Source organism: Pantherophis guttatus, chromosome 4, assembly GCF_059756535.1.
Source record: "Pantherophis guttatus breed Tessera chromosome 4, ASM5975653v1, whole genome shotgun sequence".
Lineage (NCBI taxonomy): Eukaryota > Metazoa > Chordata > Lepidosauria > Squamata > Colubridae > Pantherophis > Pantherophis guttatus.
In genome coordinates, this window is record NC_142066.1 from 146,920,106 (window position 1) to 146,947,397 (window position 27,292).

General features: G+C 41.5%; 1 protein-coding gene across 5 annotated transcripts in view; it reads left to right on the forward strand.

Annotated features, from left to right (window-relative positions):
* DIP2C (DIP2 acetate--CoA ligase C (putative)) overlaps positions 1 to 27,292 on the forward strand; it is a 370,070-nt gene that overhangs the window by 325,606 nt on the left and 17,172 nt on the right. For all 5 annotated transcript variants that reach the window (XM_060683680.2, XM_060683684.2, XM_060683695.2 and 2 more), the window contains 10 exons: positions 937 to 1,138; positions 2,280 to 2,389; positions 3,416 to 3,496; positions 7,360 to 7,483; positions 8,564 to 8,685; positions 10,207 to 10,318; positions 10,418 to 10,527; positions 11,388 to 11,518; positions 15,428 to 15,596; positions 16,739 to 16,909. In XM_060683680.2, coding sequence (XP_060539663.1) covers positions 937 to 1,138; positions 2,280 to 2,389; positions 3,416 to 3,496; positions 7,360 to 7,483; positions 8,564 to 8,685; positions 10,207 to 10,318; positions 10,418 to 10,527; positions 11,388 to 11,518; positions 15,428 to 15,596; positions 16,739 to 16,909 — 1,332 coding nt within the window. The remainder of the gene's footprint in view (positions 1 to 936; positions 1,139 to 2,279; positions 2,390 to 3,415; positions 3,497 to 7,359; positions 7,484 to 8,563; positions 8,686 to 10,206; positions 10,319 to 10,417; positions 10,528 to 11,387; positions 11,519 to 15,427; positions 15,597 to 16,738; positions 16,910 to 27,292) is intronic.

The window sequence follows — 27,292 nt, forward strand, 5'->3', positions numbered from 1 at the left end:
TCTGTTTTATGTAGCCCATTTCTATTGGTGAGGGCCAATATTTTTGAGACCTCTGATTGATAATAACCTTAACCAGGATACAGTTTCACCAGTGTGAAGTTAGTATATATTAAAATCAAGTTGCTCCTTAGACACTCAAAATCTATGATTTTAAAACAATTTCTTCTTCTCTTGAATCCTTATAGATAAAATTAGACCTGATTTGTAATGTACAGCAAATCTACATAGCAAGCAAGGAAAAATGTGCTCTTTTAAACTTGTACCCTGTCTTTATCGTTTTTACAAATAACTCAAGGCAGCAAACATATCCAACACACCTTCCTCCTCCTATTTTCTCCACAACAAACAACCCTGTGAGGTGGGTTGGGCTGAGAGAAAATGATTGGCCCAAAGTCACCCAGCCAGCTTTCATGACTAAGGTGGGACTTGAACTCACAATGTTTTGCTTTCTAGACTGGCCCATGTCTGGTTTTTAGTTTTTAGTTTTAATGCATTTTCTTTTTCTGAAAAAATGCCTAAGTTGATGTTGGTCAAGAATTATATCTTGATGATTTAAAGTCACTTTTACTGATTTAACTTTCTATTTCTACCTTTACATTTAGATTAGTTGATACTGTAGTTCACATACTACATTGAACTACAATTGAACTACAATTTAGACTTCTAACTTTTAGCAACATTGGGCCCTGTGAACACAGCCTGGCGGATTTTGTTGTTGTTGTTGCATAATGATGAAGTTGAAGCAATCACAAATTATGGCTAAATAAATTATAGATACATAATTGTGTAATCATAGTCCGTTATCTAGTAGGGAGTTTCAAAGTTCCTTTCTGTAGCTACATGACTTTTCAGATATCTGTGTGCTTGTGAGCAGACCAACTCAATCGTGTTCCCACCCTTATAGTAATTTTCTTCTTTTTATATGTATTTTTCTAGGCTATAGACAGTATTCATCAAGTAGGAGTTTACTGCCTAGCCTTGGTACCAGCAAACACACTCCCAAAGACTCCGCTTGGTGGAATCCACTTATCAGAAACAAAGCAGCTCTTCCTTGAAGGAGCATTGCATCCCTGTAATGTACTGATGTGTCCACACACCTGTGTAACAAACCTGCCTAAACCAAGACAGAAACAACCAGGTAAGTCCAATGTTTGCGTCTTGGGTTGAAATCCCCTGATAAGTGACTCGATAGTGAGATGTCCCATATATAACTTTCATATAAATAAATAAAAATAAGAGTAGCTAGATTTCCTCATAATTCAAGACCTTTTGATTGGATGTTCTGTCTGTGTTCTGTTATTTTCGACTCAGTGATTGGAATATTGGTTTGCTTTATGGATTTTTTTATTCATTTAATTATGTACCATCCTTCTGTTTGAAAATGTCCGTCAGGCAGCTTATAACAAATGGATATAAATTAAAACAGACTCAGATAATTTTACCAAGAAATGTCTGGCAAAAGAAAGGCATTCTTAGAGGCAGGGCATTATTGCAATATGAAGTACCAGCATTCTGTAGTTTGGGTGTGATGCAGAAGGAAGCCCAGAGTAGGCAAAGCTTCAGAAAAGCCTCTCCTGCAGATTTTAGAATTCACACAGATTAGTAAATAGAGAAGCAATCCCTCAAATAGTAAGACCTAAACTGTATTAACACCAGTATTCTAAATTGTACCTAGAAAGCAAATAGAGATCTTTCAGTATGATTCCTGTATCTCCACAACACTTTGATAGACAAGATTATGTGCTCTATTACAAAGATACTTTTAGCAATTCAGACGGTTGGTCCTTTCCTATGAATCTGCTATATTTTTTGTTTACGTTGCAGAAAGGCTTAGGAAGGGGGTGAAAAATTTTTTGACTCCCATCTACTGAGGAAATCTACAAAAGCCTATTTTATTAGTTATCTCAAATTGTCTGGGTTCAGCTAATCTCCCTTGCTCCTCAAATGCTAGATGAGACTACCAAATGTAATGATCCCACTGACCAATGTTGTCTCATTTCCTCTCATGAGTTTAAAAAAACAACAACCCAGTTTTATGGAAATTAGAGCTTCAAGATCTGAGCTGCAGGAATTGGACAGCAAAAAAATAAATAAATAAATAAATTTAAAAATCCAGTAATTTCATTTTGCTGGGAGCAGCTCCTATTATTTGCAGCTGAAATGGCAGGGGATTTCGTATGAGATAGTTTCACTCTAGATGAGGAAGCACAGTAATATGAATTTTGCACTGGAAAGGAAGTTCTTAATTCTTCTTTCACCATCTTCCTGATGTACTGTAGAAATTGGTCCTGCCTCTGTGATGGTGGGGAATCTGGTCTCTGGAAAAAGGATTGCACAGGCAAGCGGCAGAGATTTGGGACAAATAGAAGATAATGATCAAGCTAGAAAGGTAAAGCCCTAAATCTTCCATAGGTATAGTGGATAACGAGCAGAGAAGAGCATACTTACGGGAATTTTCCTTCCATTCAGAACTGGGAATATGAGAGTCCATATATTCAGACCAAATATTTATATCAAGGGATGTATTTTCTAAGGCTAATATATCACATCAAAACCATATATAACCTATGTCAAATCACAGTTACAGATCTGATGTAAATATGCTATTTTTGTCTTATATAGTTCTGGATAAATATGTATTCGTGTTTCTACTTACTACACATTATGTATAGTTGTCTATTTTAAAACTGACCATTATAAATATTTAATACAAAATGGGTATTAGGGGCGCAATGGCTCAGTGGTTAAAGAAGCTGAGCTTGCCAGCTGGAAAGCCAACAGTCCAGGTTCAAGACCCAAGTGCCACGCAACAGGGTGAGCTCCTGGTACTTGCCCCAGCTCCTGCAAACCTAGCAGTTCGAAAGCATGCAAATGCAAGTAGATAAATAGGTACCACTTCAGCGGGAAGGTAATAGCCTTCCGTGTGCCTCAGCATATAGTCATGATGGCCACATGTCCACGGAAATGTCTTCGGAATGTGCTGACTCCCTTGGCTGAGATGACCGCTGCCCCCTAGAGTCACACATGGACTGGACAGGGGAAACCTTAACCTTAACCTTTAATTGGATGTTGCTCCTGATCACATCAGTGCATACATGCAGTTCTACTAAGTTGCTGGTAATTTCAGACTATTTAGAACAAGAATGAATTAATTGAATTCTGTGTTGACTAATTGAAAAAAAAGGTCAGCAGTTTATTGTATGTTACTGATTTTTAAGTATTTTCAGATTTTTATTGTCAACATCCTTAAATTTCTTTTCTTCATAGTAATAATATCTATGAATCTTTCAAACTGGTAAACAGTTTGCAGTTCAGCGAAAAGAAAGCTCTTTCTAGGCCTAAAAGATGTTTAAAGAAGCAATTGTGTTTCTTACATTCCTCTCTTTCTTAATATTTATCTTGTTTTCCCCACCAGTTCTTATTCCTCTCAGAAGTCTTACAGTGGAGGGCCCAGACAACTCCTGACCATGTGCTTTATACTCTACTAAACTGTAGGGTAAGGATATCTTTTGGCTTTCTTATTTGTAAATTTATGAAACACTGTGAATTGGGCATCATGCAAATTAAATAAATAATGATGATGATAAATAAACTTGCAACTCAGAACTACCGTGTTTTCCCGAAAATAAGACCCTGTCTTATATTTTTTTGAACTCCAAAATAAGGGCTTCGCCTTATTTTCAGGGGGGGGATGTCTTATTTTGGGGCACAATTTGGGGGTGGCAGGTGGGGTGGGGAGGGGGAGAAGTAAGGGGCAGGAAGCCCTGCATGCCCGGCACGAGAAGAGATGGCAAGAATCACAGCTACTTTTGCAGCCATTTGAGGCTGCAAAAGCAGCAAGAGAAACAAAGGAGGGGAACCAGGAAGATCGAGTAGATCAGATACCGGACGGTGAGGACAGCGGCCATGGAAGAACCTGCTGTGCAGGGGCGGCTGAGCCTGCATTGCGCGGCTGGCCAGGGCGGCCACAGCTTCCCGAATGTGAGCCTTTCCCGGTCGCTGGACACCAGGCCCTCCCCACCCTCCGCTTCCAAGCAGGGAGGCTGTCCTTGGTGGACAGAGTGGCAGCTTCCTCCTCCTCTTTCCCAAAGGCCCACCGTGCTTAAAGGCCCAGTGTGGCGCTTCCCCTAGCCCACTCGCCCTTTCGCCCGCCTCTCTCCAAGCGCTCCGATCCCCATCCCTCGAGATAAATCGGCCAAGAGGCACCCAGCAGCGAGTCAAACCCATCCTGAGCCTCGCCGCTTTCAGTCGCTGCCTCCCTGGCCCGAGGCTTCCGCAGTGTGCCCGTTCGCGCAGGCCAGGAACCCTTTACCCCCAGTTCTGCCTTCGGGCCCTACCGGGTGGCCCCCTCCCCACACATCCCTGGCCTGCCTGTCAATGTTACAGAAGATGCAACACTGCACATTGCCCATAAGCAACGTGCAACCTCTCACAGTAATGAGAATTGCCTGCAATTCTCCTTTCTGTGAGAGGCTGCATGTTGCAAAGAAAAACAAAGCAAGGGGGGGTGGAGGACAAAACAAGGCAGGGGCTGCAGAGCTGCCTCAAGGCCCTGCATCGACTTACCTGAAGGCCCTTCAGCCAGGCCACCCATGCCAAACCCTCCCTCTCCCCCCCAGGGCAGCCACATCCCTTCACTAACCTGCTTTCCAGGTCTGTTCTCCCCTGTGCGTAGTCTGTTGGACTACGGTGTAAAAAAAAAAAATACTAGTAGTTCAGATCTTTTAACTTCTCATGAAGAAGAAAAAAAAAACTCGCGAAGTTGGAAGGTGTTTTTACCATAGTCCCACAGAGTACTTTCTTGCCCTGCATGTGACAGTGGAGAACAGAGCTGGAAAGCAAGTTAGTGAAGGGATGTGACTGCCTTGGGAGGTTTGGGACAGGGGTGAGGGACTTCTGTGTATTTATATAGAGGGGGGGGACAGAGAGAACTTTGCTGCCAGCCCTGGATAACTCTCTGAGGTTGGATCAGATCTCTCTCTTTCTCTCTCACTCTTCCTTTGGGATCACAGCACAGATGGCCCTTCCAGGATTGCAAGGCTGAAGGCTTCGGATGGAGCATTTTGGGGATGTGTGTCTGTGCTACGATCCCAAGTAAAGAAAGATCGGCAGGAAAAGGGGGAGGAGGCCGGCAGCTGGGGAGGTGCTCTGGAGATCAGGGCCAAGTTGCACAGCCCTCGCGGCTCAGTTGATCAGTGGACAGCAATTAAGGGGCCGAACCTCCAGGAGGTGACAGGAAAGGGAAGGGCTGCCTCCTGTGCTGGCCACGCCCACCCCTTCACTAGGGCTTATTTTTGGTGGAGGGTATATATTTATCCCCACCCCAAAAATCAGGCTTGGCCTTATTTTCGGGAGATGTCCAATTTTCAGGAAAACACAGTATTAAATATAAAACCAAGTTTGAAATGACAAAGGAGTATCCTACAATGAACTAATCCTTTCACAGAACCATAAAGAGCTGGCAGTTCTCTTAAGCTTTTGGATAGGTATGAGCCCTGGTGGCGCAGTGGTTAGAATACAATATTGTACCTGACTCTGCCCACAGCCTGGAGTTCGATCCTGAAGGGCTCAAGGTTGACTCAGTCTTCCATCCTTCTGAGGTCAGTAAAATGAGGACTCAGATTGTTGGGGGCAATATGCAAAACAGCATAAACCTCCCAAAGAATGCTGTAAAGCACTATGCTATAGGGTTGCTAGGGTCCCACAAACTATTAGATGTTATAGGACAGGGGTGTCAAACTCAAGGCCTGCAGGCCGGATCTAGCCCACGAGGTGGTTAAATCCAGCCCACAGGACTGGCCTGGAAATATCAAAGGACCAGCCCACAGTGCCTCTGGCGGTCAAAATGTTTTTGGCCGGCAGAGTGCTGCTGGAGGCCAGGGAGGCCGAAAATGGGATGGGGGGGCGCACACAGAGGAGAACTACAATCAGGGGTGGGTTCTACTTACTTTACTACCGGTTTGCAATGGGAACACACCAATGGTGAAATCTAAAATTTGTTACTACTAGTTCTGTGGGCGTGGTTTGATGGGGGGGTAATGTGATGGTGGGCGTGGCCTTTTTTTTTTTTACTTTTAAAACCATTTTTTCTACAACCTCTTCAGCGAAGAGGTTGTAAAAAAATGCTTTCAAAAGGCTCTGACGATCCCAGTTGAGTTGCCTTATCGGCAGAGATTTTTTTTCTTTTAAATGCCTCTGACGATCAGGCAACTCAGCTTGGATCATCAGAGGCATTTAAAAGAAAAAAAATGGGTTTTTTTTCTCTTAAAAGCCTTTGATGATTCCAGCTGAACCGCGTGATCATCAGAGGCTTTTTTTTTTTTTTTACTTTTAAAAGCATTTTTTCGGCCGAAGAGGTTGTAGAAAAAATGCTTTTAAAAGTAAAAAAAAAAAGCCTCATGATTGTGCAGCTCAGCTGGGCATGGGGGGTGGGCAGGGATTTTTGCTACCGGTTCTCCGAACCACCCACTTCCATCGCTACCGGATCAGGCGATCCAGTCCGAACCGGGAGCATTTCACCCCTGGAGCACATGCAAATCGTCAATTATGACGTCTGGGTGGGTAGGCGGAGCCTCCCGCCGTTTTTACTACTGGTTCTATAGAACCGGACAGAACCAGGACCAACCCACCACTGACTACAATGCTGATCTGGCCCTCATAGAAATCCAGTTTGACACCTGGATGTTTGAGTTGTTGCTGGAATTGCCATTTTGTTCTATTCTAGCCTGGCTTTTGTGCAATGCCTGTTATTATGTTTTTTTACATTGTACTTTGGGTCTCATGAACTGCCCAAAATTGCTCTGGAGTCAGGATCTGGCATCAAATTGAATTAAACTAACAAATAATAGTCTAGAATATGGACTTGTACAAACTGCATCCGTAAATGGTACTGCTTGGGAGGCAATCTGATGTAATTTCTCTCTATGACATTGATAATTTCTTACTTTTGAAAAATCTCAAGCTGTTCGGGTTTTGTTAAGGCTTGCTTCAAACCACTTTGCCATTTGAAAACAGTGATTACTAATAGCTAGCACTCAGTTCCTCATGTTATATCCTTACTAAATTTCAGTTTGAGTTATTTTGAAATGTTCTTCAGCAGTGGCTATAATTTCCTGAAAAAATCATAGTTCACTTTATAGTTACAGGCAAAAAGCTTTAAAGTCTACCTTTCAACTGACCTAATCAAGATATAGATTTTGCTTCCTTTGGGTTTTTTCCCACCTTAAAATTAAATGAATGTGTGGCATTTATATTACTAATCCAGTTTCAGAGGCTAAGGTCAATAACTCAGCTAATGAATAAAAAGCTGCATATTTAAATTTTTCTTCTTTGTCTCTACCTTTTTTTTTCTTCATGAAGGGGACAATAGCAAATTCTCTCACCTGTGTCCAGCTACATAAACGAGCTGAAAAGATAGCAGTAATGTTGATGGAAAGGGGTCATTTGCAAGATGGTGATCATGTTGCTTTAGTCTACCCACCAGGTAAATTGTGCAAGCTAACAATGTTGTTCTATCTATAAAATCTTTAACTGATGCATAAATAATGTTGGTTGGTTGGTTGGTTGGTTGGTTGGCTGGCTGGCTGGCTGATTGGCTGATTGAAGCAAAATATTTTGCTTCAAAATATTTTTGCTTCAAGTATAGGTCTTTCTGCTTGCTATATACAGTGAATTTGTAGGATTATACTCCAAAATTTCTCATTGCTCTTTCATCACTGCTTTTCTTTCAGTGTATGGGCTTTTAGACCAGTTCTTATAGCACTCAATGGGATATGGGGATGTCTAACATTTTTATTTCCTCTTCTCGTTACTGATTTCAACCAAAAGTGCTTCAGTATGGGCTTAGAGCAATGTTTCTCAATCTTGGCAATTTAACACACATGGACTTCAACTCCCAGAATTCCTCAACTAGCAATGCTTTCCCAGTGCTGGTTGGAAAATTCTGGTAATTTGAAATCCATTTGTCTTACAGTTAAAAATATGAAGTTACCAAGGTTGAGAAACATTGGTCTACAACTTCAGTCTATGTTTTATATGTAGTTGCTAAATGCACTGACTTCCAAAATAGAATTGCTATGGAACAATGAAGACAGATCCACCCCCACCCACCCCCACCTCACCCCCCCCATCTCACAAGCATGAGGGATAAAGAGTTGAATTTCATGTACAGGTTTATTCAGTGAAAGAGCTGGAGAAACAAATTCTGCCTCCAGCAGCTAAATGAAATTCACAATTGTATGAGAAATCTGCTCCTCTAAAGCCGAATGAATTCAGATCATTTCAGTAGAAGTAAACTGTACATGTCTTTCTCTCTCTCTTTCTCTCTCCTTTTAACCACACAATCTTATGCATGTCTGTTCAGATGTCAGCCCCAGTGAGTTCAGTGATCCTTACTCCTAGGTAAGTGGATATAAGATTGAAGCTCCATTTCAATGTAGGTTGTATTCCCAACGCATCTGAACAGCATTACTTTAGGGAAGGTGGAATTATACAGGTGTTTTTAGAAATTTCTCTCATTTTGCTTTCTTCCTAACAGTCATGTAACTATTTTTGTCCCATCCAGGCATAGATCTGATTGCTGCATTTTATGGATGTTTATATGCTGGCTGTGTGCCAATAACAGTTCGGCCTCCTCATCCACAAAACATTGCAACAACCTTACCCACAGTGAAGATGATTGTGGAGGTCAGTGGGCCATTAATAATGATTAACTTAGAACATGCATAGATTGCCTTTTTCATCCTGGAGTTGCATTTTTTGTCTCCAGGGGCCACGAGGAATAGATTTTGGTGGAGTAAGGACATAACAAGGGTTAAGAATTAAAACTTTTGGACCCAGAGAGGAATTGTTTTGAGGGTTGGGGAATATACCATGTTTCCCCAAAAATAAGACCCTTATAATTTTTTGAACTCTGAAATAAGCGCTTATTGCCATGCGCTCAAAAGCCTGATTGGGCTTATTATCAGGGGATGTCTTATTTTGGGGAAAACAGGGTAGTAAGTATAGTGGCTACACAACATATAGACAGATTTAACCATAGTTAAAATTGGGAAAATATGACCATCCTAGACCAGGCCAAATCCAAAAATGCCAGAAAATTTCTAGAAGTCTGGCACTCTGACAAATCAGCCATCAATAGTTACATAGACATTAACATCTATAGGTTATGCAAAAGAGACGATCAACCAGCCCAAAAGAAAACAAAAAGACTCCACCTACCTCTACCTCTCCTGCAGTAATCAACACTCAGATCAGAATAGATTAACTCCAAGGTTAACTTCAGACTAATAATCAAGTAAGAAATACCCCAATCAAGAAACTGCCAAAGAGCCATCAGTAAACAGCCCAACCAAAGAATCTCTAAGAACACCTCTAAGATACAGACAGCCAAGACACCAAAATATAAACCAGTGATGAAATCCAAATTTTTTTACTACCAGTTCTGTGGGTGTGGCTTGGTAGGCATAGTGGGGCTTGGTGGGCGTGGCTTGGTGGGCGTGGCAGGGGAAGGATACTGCAAAATCTCCATTCCCACCCCATTCTGGGGCCAGCCAGAGGTGGTATTTGCCAGTTCTCAAAATTTCCGCAAGCGGTTCTCCAGAACCTGCCAGAACCTGCTGGATTTCACCCCTGATATAAACTGACAGAAAACAGCACTACTTACTAGCATTGATGATGTAACGTCTGCAAAAGCAAGCAAGCTCAGAGAGCACCAAGGACCCCTCATTTCCTTGGTGCTCTGAGCTATAAATATTCTCCTTTATCGGTATAGTGGCTGCATTCCACATCATCATAGAATTTTTTTGGGCGGGGGGTGGGAGTAACCTGTATTGAACGTCTGAACTTGAAAACATTTGGAGTAGTGAGATGTTCTTTTTAAACTGAAGATGTACTTTATAAAAAGTGAAATAATAATTCACTTGTAATTATTAAGCAAAAAGCCAGTTGGGTGTAATGGCATCTGGGTAGAAACAGGAAAACTGTGAGTTCTAGTCCTGCCTTAGACACAAAGCCGACTGGGAGATCTTGATCCAGCCACACTCTATCAACCATAGGAAGGAGGCAATGGCAAACTATTTCTAAAAACTTTGGCAAGAAAACTGCAAGAAGCTGTCTAGACAGTCTCCAAAATTGGGATATGATTGAACAAAAAAAAAAAGTGTAGAGATTTAAATCTCTTCTTTCTCTTTCTGCTGAAATTCCCAGGTGAGTCGCTCTGCTTGTTTAATGACAACACAATTAATATGTAAATTATTACGGTCCCGGGAGGCAGCAGCAGCAGTGGATGTCAGAACGTGGCCACCTATATTAGACACAGGTATGTTGTATATTTGTTTTGTTACATATCTTTGCTCTGTTGCGAATTTTTGCATCTTTCACAATGTTACAAGAATCACATCTCCCTTTTTCTTCATAGATGATTTGCCAAAGAAACGGCCTCCTCAGATCTTCAAACCTTCAAATCCTGACATGCTAGCTTATCTCGATTTCAGTGTATCTACAACTGGAATGTTAGCAGGGGTGAAGGTAAGAATTACACACATCAAGATCTACATCTGGATAAGACACATGTAGGACAGGGGTGGGTTCTACTTACCTTTACTACTGGTTTGCAGCGCGCGCATGTACTCTTCTACGCATGCGCAGATAATCTATGATGACGTCCAGGTCAATGGGCGGAGCCTCCTGCTAGTTTTACTACCGGTTCTTGCGAACCGTTCCGAACCAGGGGCAACCTACCACTGGTGTAGGGGAAGAACAAGAAAAAATCTCATTTAGTTTTCCTTAACTGCTGCTTCCATGATTTATTGTTTTATTTTTAAGGGGCCATGGAGAAATCTCCTTAGTCTCTTTTTCTGTAATTTTCACAGGAGGTACAATATTGTGACACTAGGATTAAGCCAAGACAGCAAGAGCTAGTTTTTGAGTTTTTTCACATGGTAGAACATTCTTTAACTGACACTAGTAGGAGAGTCTTAACTTTTTGCATGTTAAGCATTTGGTCTTTTACTGACCCATGTCTGCCATCTGTAGCACTTTCTATTTTTACTCTCCTCTTCAGGGTTCCACATAATTTGCAGCAGTTCTGGATTATAACCTAGAAATCAAAACCACAATGAGTCACTTTCTGTTTGTTTTTCGTTTGCCGGGTTGATAGATTGTTCTTCTTTGAAAACATATTAATTGTAATAGTGTGGAAAAGATTCAGTGAGGGTTTGCTTCTAAGAGATGGAAATGAAAGTACGGAGAGAAGAGATGGGGGGGGGAATGATTATTTTTATTCTGTTACTAACTTAAGATCTGGCAGCGCTTCAGAAGCAACCCCACAGAATGGCATAGTTTATTTATCATTCTGATTACTGTTTTTTTTCCTCTTCTTCTTCCAGATGTCTCATGCAGCCACTAGTGCCTTTTGTCGTTCTATTAAGCTGCAGTGTGAACTTTACCCTTCTAGAGAAGTTGCAATTTGTTTGGATCCCTATTGTGGACTGGGGTTTGTCCTTTGGTGCCTCTGTAGGTAAGTTTTCCTGATGAGAACTGTCAAATATCTTTTTTTGGAAGTGGTAGGACATTACTGCTGGACTCTGCTTGTATGTGTACGGAGGACAGGGATCCAGTGTATCATCTCCCAGGAAAAGGAATAATTGACATAACAAAGCAAAGATTGAAGCTAGATTTAAGTTTGAAGACCAACCTATCAGTTCTAGAGGCAAAATAGAGACGGTAAACGGAGTCATGGTGTCTTATTATATTTGAGAAAGTGGGTATTTTAGCTAGTTACAAGAAAATATTGTCGTGTGGAACAATTCTCTTCAGAGTTTAAGACAACCATTCATATTTTTTTTTCTTCATACTATTCCATGTTGCCACTAACTCTCACTGGCGTGCTTTTAATGGAATATCACATCCATACTTCTTTTTTTTTTCAGCACAGTTCTTGACATTTCTCCAAACTGGCTAATCTCTCCCTGTGGATAAAGCTGCTTTGGCTACCGAGGCATTACATAAGTGTGGCATATACCAAATTGGGAAATAAAACCTGTAATTCGTTGTTAGCAAAAGGAGAGAGGGAGGCTAGTAAGGTAATCATGTCCACTGAAAGGAAAGGAAACCTTCAATCCATTTTTTTTTCTTAGCGTGCAGGATTTAAGTTCATCTCCCTCTCCCAGTTTTCCTAAATATTTTAAGCAATTGGAAACTTAACACAAAATGTCCTTTTGCTTCCTGCCAAACTTGTTTATAGGTATTGTTCCAAAAGCGTTTCCTGAAAAAGAACTCAAATGCCATTTCTGCTAAGAGATTCTCAGAATCTTATTTCAAAAACTACATTTACAACTTTTAATATACAGAAATAGGGATATGCAAGCCATTCATGTCTGCCTATTACAGACATTTTGTACAGGTAGTCCTTGATTAATAACCATTTGTTTAGTGACCATTCAAAGTTACAATGGCACTGAAAAAAATGACCTAGGACCGTTTTTCACCTTTACAGCCATTCCCATGTGGTCAAAATTTGAAGGCAAGTAGTTCATATTTACGACAGTTTGCTGTCATGTGCTTATCTTTTGCGACTTTCTGACAAGCAAAGTCAAAGGGGAAGCCACTTATCAACCATGTTACTAACTTAACAAGTGCAATGATTCACAACTGTTAATTAACAACTGGCAAGAAAGGTGATAAAACAGGGCAAAATTCACTTAACAAATGTCTCACTTAGCAACATAAATTTGGGGCTCATAAATTTTGGTCATACGTTGAGGACTACCTGAATGTCTTAGCATACATTTTGTAACGGAATTCTCAACTCTACTGCATAGGCATTAGAACAAATATAGAGTTGATAAACTCTACTTCAAGAGTTGCAGCACTCTTAAACCTCTGATGAAGTTCTTGATCACGTAAACACACTTGAAGTAAATTTAAATTGTGGGGTTTTTTTTTTTTTAAAAAAAAGGATACCAGTTTGGGGCCACATTGTTTTTATTCCAGTTTGGTATCATTGCCATTAATCACTGCAACAGGAGTATAAAAAGGGATTGAACCCTAGATACCCAGGGTTTGCAATCTGAGCACAAGCAGCCAAATTTATACCTATATATAAAACATAGTAATACAATAAAACCATCTGTTTATCCCTGTTATAGATGCTATGAAGTTGTGCTGGCCTGCTCCATTGTGATGTCCCAGAATGCAGCATTCTGAGACTTTCAAACTACTAAGGAAAACCCCTTGGAGCATGGAGCCAGCCCATTGGTAAGTCATGGCTGCATTGCATGGTTTTGCAAAGTTTTGTTTTTGTTTTTATTTTATGTCCCGACGGGTATAAAATAATAATGAAAAGAAACCTTGCAAAGCAGAGCAATAGACCTCTATCAAAAATTCTCCAGATTCCTATCAATTGGCCACCCACTCCAGCAGGATTTCCTGGAAATGTTTGTCAAAGATTGATGCATTCTGGGCAGAACAACAATTGTCAGGCCAACGTGAGTTCATGGACATTAGTCTTTCTAAACCTTTTAGCTGTTTGTGCCAAAGACATAATGCTGGGATTCATTGTATTGTCATTTCTTTTTCCCCTGCCATGTTTTTGGGTTTGGGAAGATTTTTTTTTTTAAGCCTTTCTAAATACATTTATTCTTAGCAGCTGTTCAGTTTGGTACTGATTCTGAAGTCTAGAACACCTGACATGTGTGTTTTTTTTTAATTTCTCCAACTTTTATTTCTTTTATGTAGAGCCTGAGGTGTTATAATTTCCTGATATTCATGTTTATGTGTGAATTTGTGAACTGCCAGGATAGTCTTTAAACTAAAATGTTAAATTTTCTTTTGTGTAAATAATTTTGCAAAACTAACAACAGCCATATAAGGGCTGTAAACCTGGTGGGAGAATACTGCTTTTCATGCAGAAGCTCTAGGGTGCATGATCAGCGTTTTCACTTTGATCTGGGAAGGTTCCTAAAATAGTGTAGTGTTTCTGCTCAGTATTGAAAATATTGAATCTGAAGCTTCCCTGCCTTCCATAGTTAGGAAAGGCTAGTACTGTTCTACTTGAACTTTTATTAATAAACCAAGTTTATGCATAAACTTGCCTTGACGGAAAATTGGTTCATACCTCCTACTGAATCTAGCATTGTTCAGTTTTGTTTCGGTGGAATGTGTGAAGCCATCCATTGTTGTATGTGCAACAAGCAGTGTTTAATGTAGCATAGGCTAGCCAGAGTAGATTTCAACCACATATGTAATATGGTTGAAGCATTCACACTTAAATTCTACTGAAAGCATTAGTTTGTAACATGAGATGGTTTGAAAGCCGGATTTGTATGTTTTTTTTAAACACTACACTTCTGCAAATATCACCAAAAGGAAGGATGTAGAACAAATTTAAAAATAGCAATTCACGGAAACAAAGTAATAAAATAATAAAACAAGATTAGAAATTCCCTCTAGAGTGGTATGTTTCAAATAGGATCTAGATAGTGTGTTTGTTGGAGGATGCCTTTCATTGAATTTCTGCAAAGACCAAGAAATTCTTTCAGTGGCTTAAAAGCCGTCTTCTAGTTCTCTCATTCTTCAAAAAAAGGATATATGCAAATATCCCATCTAGATGGCAGCATTATCTGATTAGATCTTAAGAAGCCAACCAGAATCAGATGCAGTTAATAATTAAATTACAAACTATCTAGAAATCTCAGAATTGCATATGATGACATGCTAGAAAAGAGATTTCCAAGCCATTTCTCAGCCATCAAAGATGGGATCTTTTGTATGCAAAGGACTTTCCTTACCATCCTTAGCATCCCTATATTCCTATAACATTATCTGCTAATCATTTCACAAGGTGAGCAATCTGGTCGGTTTAGCCACTTGCTCAGTCAATCCATGTTTTGTTCCAAATCCCAGAGGGACAGAGAAGAAGAATCTGGTAGCTTGCTAAAGACTATTTCCTCAAGGGAGTATTCTTGACAGCAGTAGTAATTCATCACAGGGAACATTCCATCTTCATGCTACTATTGAAAAACTATCTAGCGTAAGCAAAATAAAGTTCCAACCACTGGGTCTTTCTTCACATAAATTGATTTAAAGCTAGCTCATTTTGTTTGACTTTTTCCTCTGGAATATATATTTGTTGCCACTGTTTTGATTTCTAAGATTTACAAGCTAGAGGGAAACTGTAGCCCTCTGGTAGTTGCTGCACTTCTTTAGTAGTCAAGATCTCTGACCATTGGCTGTTCTTGATGGAGCAATTGGAAACCAACTGAGTAACATCCAGAGGGCTTCAGATTGTCCAACCCTGAGCTAAAAGGTCTCAGGGAGAGCTGTCTCCTTCCAGAATTTTGAAAAATAATTTCCTTTTCAATTTGACATCTTCTGGTCTCAAGACAGATTTCTCGTCATGGCATTAACCAATCTTGTATCTTTACAGCGTTTATTCAGGACACCAGTCTATTTTAATTCCTCCCTCAGAATTGGAAACTACACCTGCTCTATGGCTTCTGGCTGTGAGCCAGTACAAAGTAAGAGATACCTTTTGTTCCTACTCAGTTATGGAGCTTTGCACCAAGGGCCTTGGTTCACAAACAGAATCTTTGAAGGTGAGGAATCATTGTTCATATCCTTTTCTTTTTCCCTACAGCCTATGTTGCTTGAACTTCTTCTTCCCATTTGATATCACTGTATATATTGTTGATAAACAATTGTCTTTATGAATCAAGGACTACACCTTCAACTGGGCAAGTGGAATTCTACTTTCCACTTTGTGTGAATTTAGTCAAAGTTAAATCATAGCTTGGTATGTGAACTCATACACTTTCAACTTTCCACTGAAGACTTACTTTAGATTTTGTTGCATATAAGCTTTTTAAGACAATCTGTGCCTTTCCTCCCATTTTTCTAACAAATGGGATTGAAGAGCCTTGGTAGTACAGTGGTCTAAGGCACCCTGTTATTAAGCTGGTTATTAAGACCAGCTGCCTGCAATTACTGCAGGTTCGAATCTCGCCAAGGCTCAAGGTTGACTCAGCCTTCTATCCTTTCTAAGGTAGGTAAATTGAGGACCCAGTTGTGGGGGCAATAAGATGACTTTGTATAAATATACAAAAGGATGAAGGCTATTGCTTAGCGCATTGTAAGCCGCCCTGAGTCTCCGGAGAAGAGCGGCATATAAATCAAAATTAAAAGAAAAGAAAAGAAAAGAAAAGAAAAGAAAAGAAAAGAAAAGAAAAGAAAAGAAAAGAAAAAGAAAATGGCTAACAAGTCACATTATAATTATTGCCCCATCCTATATCCGTTCAAAACAGGCTCACAGTTTAATAATGGAATTTGTGTGGCTTGTAGAAGGGGTAAACTAAAAACAATGAACACTCTCTATTCTCTGTAATGCAGAATTATAGGTAGGTGAGACCATAACAACTTTAAGATGTATGAAATAATACAACTCCCAGAATTCCCTAGCAGCATGCTCTTCCGTGTCAATTTCAATACCCAGAATTTTGCAGCCAGCATGTTGCCTGGGAAATTCTGGGAGTTGAAGTCCACATATTTTAAAAAGTTGGAAAACTTGGAAACACTGGCAAAAACATCTATGATGTTTGCTATGAGGATGTCCCCACTTATTTCAAAATACAGTTATTTTTGTAACCCAAAGTTCATTTCTGCTTCTGATGTCTTGGCTATTTCATCTGTCCAAATGTCAACACTACTCTTGGAATGACCTGAGTTTCTCCTTTGTTTCCAGGCAAGAGGACTGGACCTGTCAAGGGTGCGGACATGTGTGGTTGTGGCAGAAGAACGACCTCGAATAGCTCTGACACAATCTTTTTCAAAGCTTTTTAAAGATCTGGGCCTCCATCCTAGAGCTGTCAGCACATCCTTTGGCTGCAGAGTTAACTTGGCTATATGTTTGCAGGTAAGGCTCTCTCTCTCTCTCTCTCTCTCTCTCTCTCTCTTTCCTGTTGGCAAAAATTGTAAAAGCAGTCCTTGCTTAAGGGGAAACAACCAGATTTCATTTAAGATGGTTAGTTACTTTCTTAATCATTGCAAGTGTAAAAAGTTATGTTCCTTTTTCATATTGCAAGCATACACCTTTTCAGGTTTTGTTGATCCATAATTCTTTTTATGTTACATTTATAACATTTATTCTGTCCTCAGGATGAAAGCAACACAGTAAATACCTGTATGAAATTTCCTTAATTTGTAAGTTGTAAAACTCAACTCAAATCTTTATGCTCGGCATATATATATATATTTTTAATCGTGTCAGTAGAATAAGGACTTGAATAAATATAGTGCCTTAAAATCACTCTAGTGTTACTCAGTTATTGTGGCTAGTGTTAGAAATGGATTAAATTTCCATATCTAAAGTACTTGTCCCAATCTGATATTTGCCTGATATCTTAAAACTCCCAGAGTTCCTAGCCATTACGGTTTTTGAAGTCCAACCCCTACTGGAAGTTTATATTGTCCAGAAGGGGAAAAAATTAACAGAATTTAGTATTAATGTCATAACTTCTTTCCTTATAACCAGAACTGGGATCATAATCTTGGTCATTAAGCAAAGTGGTGTTACATGACTGCTTCACTAACTGGACAGAGTTCCAGGTAGTGCAGGATGGCTTGGGGTCGGATGGGTTTGGGTGAATCATAGATTCCCAGGGCAGGCCATGTCTGAGTTAAGGAGCTAACAATTCCCTCTGTGAAATCCAAACAGCTGAGTGGAAAGGCAGTCATAGACAGCCTGCCCTGAATCTTGAGGGAGGATTTTCAGCTTCTGAGTGGAGAGACGCTCGTCATTGCCTGCTCCAGACTTTCCAGGCTTTCCCCAACCTCGAGGCACATAGTACTCCTTACCTTACAATGCTGCCTTTCCACTCGGGGAGCTAAAAATCTTGCTTGAATTTTAGCTCCCTCTCATTTTGAGGGCTGGCTGAAAGAGCTCTCTGTCAAAGGATTTCAGTTCTTTGTCTGCTTGGATTTTGGTAGGGAGCTCTTTCAGTTAAGTGCTCCCCCTGAGCGCCCCCACCTCCCGAAATAAGATGGAGTCTTGTTGGCAGGGCAACAGCTTGCAACCTGCCCTGCCAGCTATCAATTGACTTTCTCGGGGAGCTGGTAGATTGTAGAAGATTGTAAATGGCAATCACATGATAGTGAGGTTCCTGGCAACTGGTGGTTAGTGCAAAAGGGTTGCCAAGTACCCAAATCACAGTCATGTGACTGTGGGGCGGGGGGGGCATAGTTTGCAACAGAAGAGCTTTACAGGACGTGAAACAACCTTTCCAAGCCTGTCATTACTTCAAACTGTTGTTAAATGAATGGTTATAAATTGAGGATTCCTGGTGTGACCTAGGCTTCCTGAGTCATTAAAATACACGAGTAGTCCCAAAAACCTTTTTTATTGCAACAGCTGTGAATTACGTTCATTCACAGCTGAGTCCCAACTAGTTGTAAAAAGTCCTTTGGGAGAAGTCCTTCAGGATAATCACCCACCTTTATCTCCCTTGACATGCTGCCAATGACCTACTTGGCAAAGCCACACGGAGTCCAGAATTAAACAGAGATGCTGACTGGCTTAACAACGTTGCTTTCCTGCAAAGGGCCCATGTGCCTTTGCTCCTCTTTTAAACCTTATGGAAGGGGCCAATCCTCTCCAGGCCTTACTCCCGAATCATCCCTTTTGTTTTAATCCCAGTACTGTAGTAAACCTTATAAATGTTTTATTATCTTATAAGATAACCTTGTATTATTTTTTGCCCTATGCCAAACTGGAGATGAACCTCATCCATTTCAAATAAAAATTTATTTGGGTGGGAAAATTTCCTGCTGTCTGTTCCAGTTTTGTTTTCTGATGGTTTCCATCTTCCCACTTCATTCTATTTTCACATAATAAAAATGAGTTGGATTTTTTAAAATAGTAATTCCTTAGTATTTATGTATATAACTATGTCTATTAGTTTTTGGTCACCTGTTCGGATTCTTTTCTTTGTAACTTTAGTTTCCAATTTCCAACAGTCACATCACTTGGAGATATCACATAGTTTGTGATCCTTCTCCGCACAATATGATTTCAGAAAATATATATGTGCACCATTGGGCAACAATTCCCTAAATATTTATTCAATATTTATTTGTAAACTGGGAATACATTTAAATGCGCCATCGGCCAGATTTTACACTATTTCCCTGAATGCATTCTAAGATTTTATAATCCTCTGATTTTCTTTTCCCTACTTCTTTTCCTCCATAAAGGTAGATTTTATTTATTTTATTTATTTTATTATATTTCTATACCGCCCTTCTCCTGCGGGACTCAGGGCGGTGTACAGCCAGAATAAAACATAGTATATAAAATTTAAAAACATTTTAAAAAACAATTAAATAATTTTGGCCCGAATTTAAAACAACCCAATTAAAACCGAATTCGATTAAAAAACTGAGAGGATGGGATCAAGCCAGCCCAGCTAGATGGAACAAGTGTGTCTTCAGGGCCCGACGAAAAGTCCGGAGGTCTGATATCGTGCGTATCTCAGGGGCAGGTCATTCCAGAGGGCAGGTGTTGCCACAGAGAAGGCTCTCCCCCTGGGGTCGCCAGCCAGCACTGCCTGGCCGACGGCACCCTGAGGAGGCCCTCTCTGTGTGAGCGAACTGGTTGGTGGGAGGCTATTGGCAGCAGAAGGCGGTCGCGCAAATACCCTGGCCCTAAGCCATGGAGCACCCGGAAGACCACAGGAAGCCAGTGCAGCTCACGCAGGAGAGGTGTTATATGTGAGCGCCCCGTCGCTCCCATAATCCCCCGCGCGGCCGCATTCTGGACCAACTGCAGCCTTTGGGTGCACCCCAAGGGGAGCCCCATGTAGAGAGCATTGCAGTAGTCCAGAGGGGAAGTGACGAGTGCTTGAGTGACCGTGCGTAGGGAGTCCCGATCCAGAAAGGGACGCAACTGTTGTATCAGGCGGACTTGATAAAAAGCCCCCCTGGCCACGGCCGTCATATGCTCTTCTAAAGACAGCCGTGCGTCCAGGAGGACGCCTAAGTTGCGAGCCCTCTCCGTGGGGGCCAGTGATTCGCCCCCAATAGCTAGCGATGGCACCAGCTGGCTATATCGGAATGCCGGAAGCCACAGCCACTCGGTCTTGGAAGGGTTGAGTCGGAGCCTGTTTCTCCCCATCCAGGCCCGCATGGCCTCCAGGCACTGGGACATCACTTCAAGGGCATTGTTGGGATGGCCTGGGGTGGAGATGTACAGCTGGGTGTCGTCAGTGTACTGATGGAACTCCACCCCAAAGCCACGGATGATCTCACCCAGCGGCTTTACATAAATGTTGAACAGAAGGGGCGAGAGGACCGACTCTTGTGGCACCCCACGAGCAAGGTGCCTCGGGGTCGACCGCTGCCCCCCTGTCAACACAGATAGCGACCGGTCGGAGAGATAGGAGGAGAACCACCGCAGAACGGTGCCCCCCACCACCAGCCCCCTCAACCGGTGCAACATGATACCATGGTCGATGGTATGAAAAGCCGTTGAGAGATCTAACAGGACCAGGATAGAGGAGCAACCCCTATCCCGAGCCCTCCAGAGATCATCCACCAATGCGACCAATGCCGTTTCCATGTTGTGCCCAGGCCGGAAGCCGGACTGGAGCGGGTCCAGATAGACAGCTTCATCCAGGTACTGGGGAAGCTGCCGCGCCACCACACTCTCAACAACCTTCGCAACGAAGCGAAGGTTGGAGACTGGACGATAGTTAGCCAAAACAGCCGGATCCAGAGAGGGCTTCTTGAGGAGGAGCCTCACCACCGCTTCTTTCAAAGCAGCCGGCAGGGCACCCTCACTCAGAGAGGCATTAACAATCCTCTGGAGCCAGCCTCGTGTAACCTCCCGGGAAGCCAGTACCAACCAGGAGGGACACGGGTCCAATAAACATGTAGTCGCGTTCAGCCGTCCCAGGATCCTGTCCACGTCCTCGGGAGCCACAGGATCAAACTCCTCCCAGATAACATTCTCAAGACCTGCCTCAGTCATCCCGTCTGGACTTACCCAGTCACAGGCCAGGCCTTCCCGAATCTGAGCGATCTTGTCATGCAGATACTGCACAAAGTCCTCAGCTCGACCCTGCAAGGGATCATCCCGCACTTCCAGATAGGTCACCCTAAATAGGGTGGCTGGGTGATTATCTGATGACGCGATAAGAGCAGCAAAATAGCTAGATTTCGCCGCTTTTATCGCCACTAGGTAGGTCTTAATATGAGACCTCACCAGTGTTCGGTTGGATTCGGAGCGGCTGGTCCTCCAACTACTCTCCAGGCGTCTTTTCCGGAGCTTCATCTCCCGCAGCTCCTCGGAGAACCAAGGAGCTAGGTGAGTTCGGTGCCGGGTCAGAGGCCGCAAAGGCACAACACGGTCCAAAGCCCTGGCAGCTGCACTGTCCCAGGCAGCCACTAGGTCTTCAGCCGAGTCATGAGCCAGATTCTCAGGAAATGGCCCAAGCTCCATCTGGAATCCATCAGGCGCCTGGGGCAGAACCACCTGGTCGGTCCCGCCTCCCTGCAGCGGGGTGCAGCAGTTAGAAAGTCTAGTCGAAGGAGCGAGTGGTCAGACCATGACAAGGGTTCAATGACTATATCCCCTGTATCAAGGCCACTCGACCACTGACCAGAGACAAAAACTAAGTCCAGAGTGTGTCCACCCGTGTGAGTAGGGTCATGAATTAACTGAGTAAGGTCCATGGCCGTCATGGAAGCCATGAACTCTCGAGCCACCTCAGATGTTTCACCGATAGATGGCAGGTTAAAATCTCCCATGACTAAAAGTCTGGGGGTATCAACCACCACCTCGACTATGACGTTGAGCAGCTCGGGCAGGGCCGTTGCCACGTGGCATGGAGCCAGGTACGGATCAACAAGCCCATCTGTACTCCACGGCCCCACTTCACAAAAAGGGACTCACATCCAGCTATCTGTGGAACAGTGGTCTCCCTCGGATCAAGACCTTCCTTTATAATAACCGCCACCACCACCCCTGCCCCTGCCCTGAGCTCTCGGCTGATGGAATGCACGGAAGCCTGATGGGCACATATCTACGAGGGGACACCCCCCTCCTGGCCCAGCCAGGTCTCCGTGATACCTGCCAGGTCCGCTCCCCCCTCCTGAATAAGATCACAGATGAGAGGGGCTTTATTTACTACGGACCTGGCATTACACAACAACAGCCGAAGGCTCGGGCCCTGAGAGTCTGAACAGCCTGAGGTGCGAGAAGGGCTATGGGGACCGGGGCGCACCACCGCTCGAAGATAGCGAGTGTGCGCCCCCACCACATGATACAGCCCCCTGCTCCCGCCATATCTGCCCCTCCCACTCAGCACATTGATAGAAAAGCTCTCAACAGAATGGACTCTGGTGTCCCCCTTACCCCCAGAATCTGCCCCCTCCATGGCCCCAATGACAGCTGGGCCGGACCCCTCCCCCTGTGGGTTAACCCCCAAACCTATACAACCCTCCCGCCCCTTAAAATCCCTTAAAAATCTATCAAAAAGTTTCCCTAAAAAACCCCTCAATCCCTTTTTTGTGACATGCCACCTCTCGGGGTGCCAAAGTCCGTCATAAAGGTAGGCCCTTGATAAAGTGGAGGGCCACACCTGCGAGAGGGGGGAGTCTCGCAGAATAAGAAGTTCTGTTGATGAATACATCTAGATGGCATTGCATTCAGTTCTAAAACTTAGTGCCCTGATCCCAGGATATAAAAGGAAACAGTAATAAAATCTCCTAGAGAGGCCATTCTGATCTCACAGTAGCTTCTTGCCAGGACACAGTTTTGCTGAGACAACATACTAAATGGAAAAATATCAAAAGCATTGCAAAGTCAATCAAGGATACAAACACTGCTTGACTTACTTAAGTCATACAGTTTATTCTCATTCCAAATTTCATGATAATTTTTGGTATACTAGCAGAGGGTTTCAACTTGGGCAAGTCATAAAATAAAATACAGTAAAGAATATTCAAGACCAGCAACATGTATGAATGCATGCATGCAGATATTATACTAATTCATCTTTCTAAAGAAGCATGTATAATGTGGATGCATTATGGTAAAATTTTCATTTGTTAGTGAGAAAGGAGATTGTGCTATGATGCTTGTCAATCATAAACCTGCCAAATTTTATGCTTCCCACCATATCTTGGTATTTGTTTAGGTATTTATTTTAGTATCATTGTTAGAATAATTTCTTTCTTTGAAACTCAGTGACAGCTAAGATGAATTGGCCTTATTAGCTGGTTAGTGGCCTGTACATCTTAAAGCTTAGGAGTTTAAGGTATGGAAATAACATACTATTCATTTTCCATCAAAAATATTAATATTGCAAAGTGTATAAATTTTCTGTAGAGATAACATACAACTGAATAATTCCACTACTCTGTGGTAATGGACCAAACTGTAATAAATAACTTACTAAAGCTATCAACCGAAACTTTGCAACCACTGGTCTCTTTGAAGAGTATTAATCATGCCTAAGCTGCTCAAGAGATCACAAGCCTTGGTTGTGAACAATGTCCTAGATTATGTTGATTGTTCCAGATGGATATGCATTCCAAACATATACATTAGCCATTCCACATTCAGAAGATCCTAAAGAATGCTTACTCTGAAGGAGTAGTTGAGAAAATAGAGGAGATTTTCCCAATTTCATTTAATTTCAAATTTCAGGAAAGTAAGCTTCCAGAATTTGCTTTAAACTCTGCTTTAGAAACAGACAAATGCACATTTCCCAAATAAATTTGTTTACATCAGCTGTTCACAATTAGAATAAATAAATAAATAAATAAATAAATAAATAAATAAATAAATAACTTTATTGCATTGTACATGTATACACAGTATACCCATACAACGAAATTCACTTAACACCCAAAGACCAGGTCCAACACACATAACAATCCCCATACACACTCCCACCCACCACAATTCTCCACCCCTAAACCACCCAAACATTACACAACAGACCAAGTAATACTGTCCAACAGCTCACTGATAGTGACCCTTTAGTTCATTGTTGGGTGCAGTTTTAACTCTGGGATAAAAACTATTCAGATTATTGTCTTATTATTACTGTCTTATATTAATAATAATAAATAAAAATAAATAAAAATAAAAATAAATAAGAATAATAAATTAGTAATAATAATAAAAGATTACTGTCTTATATTAAAAGATATCCATGCAAAGATATCCTGCCTACCTATCATTTTCAATTTTGATTTTAAAAACATTACATCCTTGCATATATTTTCTGAGTTGGTTTCAAATGGAGCAAAATAAACTTATTTCTCATTGAAAAATTGAATTGATTTGCCTTATTAGTTTCAGTAGAATCAAAATACATCTGATTATTTGGATCCAATCCATCACACTTCAGTCCTCAGTAAAATATATAATCTAAGAAAAGATTTGATGATATACAATATTTGTAGAGGGTGTACCATTCACAAAAGTCTATAGATCTTTGCCTATTAAAAACTTCATTTTAAACTTGCTAACTTGATCTTCATTTTAATTGTTCACATAGAATTTACTTGTGATTGAGAAGCATCAAATAATTTATCCATGCAAAATTCTGAGAGTGTTGCTATTTGCAGACTTTCAACATATTCAAAGAACATTTGTCTTCTGTTGACTTAAACTCTAGAACAACAGACAATCTGATATTTTCTAGGTGCATCTTTTCTACAAGGATCAGATCTGAAGTCTTAGATGTCTGTTTCCTGATCTTAATAGTTCCTGATAAAACAGCTATATCTTTCCTGTGCTCTATTATGTTTCTACTTCTACTTGGATCCAGGAACTCCCTGCAAAAAAGATCTTTGTTGAATGCAGAACTTTGTGTAGTGGGAGATCATGTATTTTCCTTCTTTGAAAACTATTCAATCTTATCTACAGGTAGCCCTCAACATACAATCTCAATTGAACCCAACATTTCTGTTGTTAAGTAAGACATTTGTTGAGTGAGTTTTCCCCCATTTTACAACCTTCCTTGCCACAGTTGTTGAGTGAATCTGGCTTCCCCTTGACTTTACTTGTCAAAAGGTCAGAAAAGGTGATCACATGACCTTGGGACACTGCAATTGTCATAAATTTGAGTCAGTTGCCAAGCATCTGAATTTTGATCACATGACCGTGGGGATGGTACAACAGTCATGTGAAAAACGGTCGTAAGTCACATTTTCAGTCCATTGTAATTTCGAATGGTCACTAAATGAACTGTTGTAAGTCGAGGGCTACCTGTATATAGTCCATTCTTGAATAAATATTGTAGGATTGTGCTGTACATATATTGATTTTGATAGTAGAACTGCAACAGGCAGAAATGGTTAATTTATTGTGGAGAGATGATCTTGCCAGAATGGCTTATGCCCCCCCCCCCAAAACAAGATAACATTTAGAAGTGGCTCAAGTAGATGTCTCTTTAATTTGCTGACATATAAAGAGAAGGAGGAGGAGCAGGGGTGAAATGCTACCAGTTCGGACAGGTTCAGCCGAACCGGTAGCAGCGGCAGTGTGTGGTTTGGAGAATCAGTAGCGGCAGCAGCACAAGGCTCCACTCACCCACCTGGACATTATTACTTCCTGGTTTTAACCAGGAAGTAATCTTTTTTTGGCCCTCTGTGCATGCGCCGAGAGTCCAAGCATGCATGCGATGGGTGCACACACACAGAGCACGCACTTCTGAATTGGTAGGGAAGGTAAGTAGATTTCACCCCTGAGGAGGAGATACAGCACAATCAGAGTTGAAAGATTTTGTTACAATAAAAGTAGTCTCAGACTCCCCATGGAACTGATTTTATGCTCTAGTAGTCTACCTTCCCTACAATGAAGCAAAGGATATGGGTGTACCATTTTTGCCCTTAGGAAGCACCATCCTTATAACTGAAATTTCTTAGCAAATTTATACTTCAGTTTGGGGGAATAGAGAACTTCCTGGCTCCGTTTCATTCATAGAAGCAAGCTTGCGTGTGACGGAAGGCAGGTGGTCATGATAGAATTATCCATTGAAAAATAAGAGCTGAATATTCCTCTCAAGATGGATGACTTGTTCCTTCCTGTACACGCAGATGTGCTTTTCAAAGGAGTTGAACAAAGGTTTAACAAAGGAGTGTTCCATTTCATTTTAATCTTTTGAAAAAGGTATGGCAATTATTGAAATGTGAAGGTATAGTATGGCACCGTTTCATCTGAAGAGTAGAGTTCCACACAATGCCCTCAAACAATAGTACAGTATCTGTAATGTCTCTTAAACTGCTGAACTTTTGTTTGTTAAAAATTGGAAAGTCTACATATGTCTGCCTCTCCTGTTTGCTCTATTAAAATGGCACTTCCATCTTATTTTCATTTCTAGATCTTTAAATAATAAATGTATAGTTTATAAAATCCTTATACTGGACATGGGGTTTTTTTTTCCTTTTATTTTATTACACTCATTGTGCATAATTCTCTTTATTTTTCTCTCAACTTCCATTTCTTTGTCAATTATTATTATCTTCATAATTGGTTTTTTTTTTCATGTGTTACTGTCTCTCCTTCTCCCCATCTCCCCCTATTCCTGCCGCTGTAGCCGCACAGGCTGGGGAAACTGGGCGAGCAGGTAGGGAATTTACCTGTTCCATAAAATAACCACCTGGCAATGGACAGACTAGATGGAATCCGGAGGCCTTTGAGTGGGGATTGTACACATGATTTGATGTGTACACGTGATTCAGTGCAGTGTGATTCAGTGTGATTCAGTGCAATAGCCAGAATTGGTCAGGAAATGTCAAGGAAATAAAATTTTGTGCAAAGAAATGAAATAATTAATAGCTGTTATCCAGATATAGTCTTCATCCAAAGACAATCAACACTTTATAACATCCTTGGGAATGTGTTCTAAAAAACAACATCAAGGTATGATGATTCTTAATGTACAAATGATCGCATTTGAACCAGAGGTGGGTTTCAGTAGGTTCTGACCATTTCTGGAGAACCGGTAGCGGAAATTTTGAGTAGTTGGGGGAACCGGTAGTAAAAATTCTGGCTGGCCCCACCCCCATTTATTCTCTGCCTCCTGAGTCCCAGCTGATCGGGAGGAAATGGGATTTTGCAGTAACCTTCCCCTGAATTGGGGACGGAATGGAGATTTTACAGTATCCTTCCCCTGGAGTGGGGTGGGAATGGAGATTTTACAGTATCCTTCCCCTACCACGCCCACCAAGCCACACCCACCAAGCCACACCACGCCCACCAAGACACGTCCACAGAACCAATAGT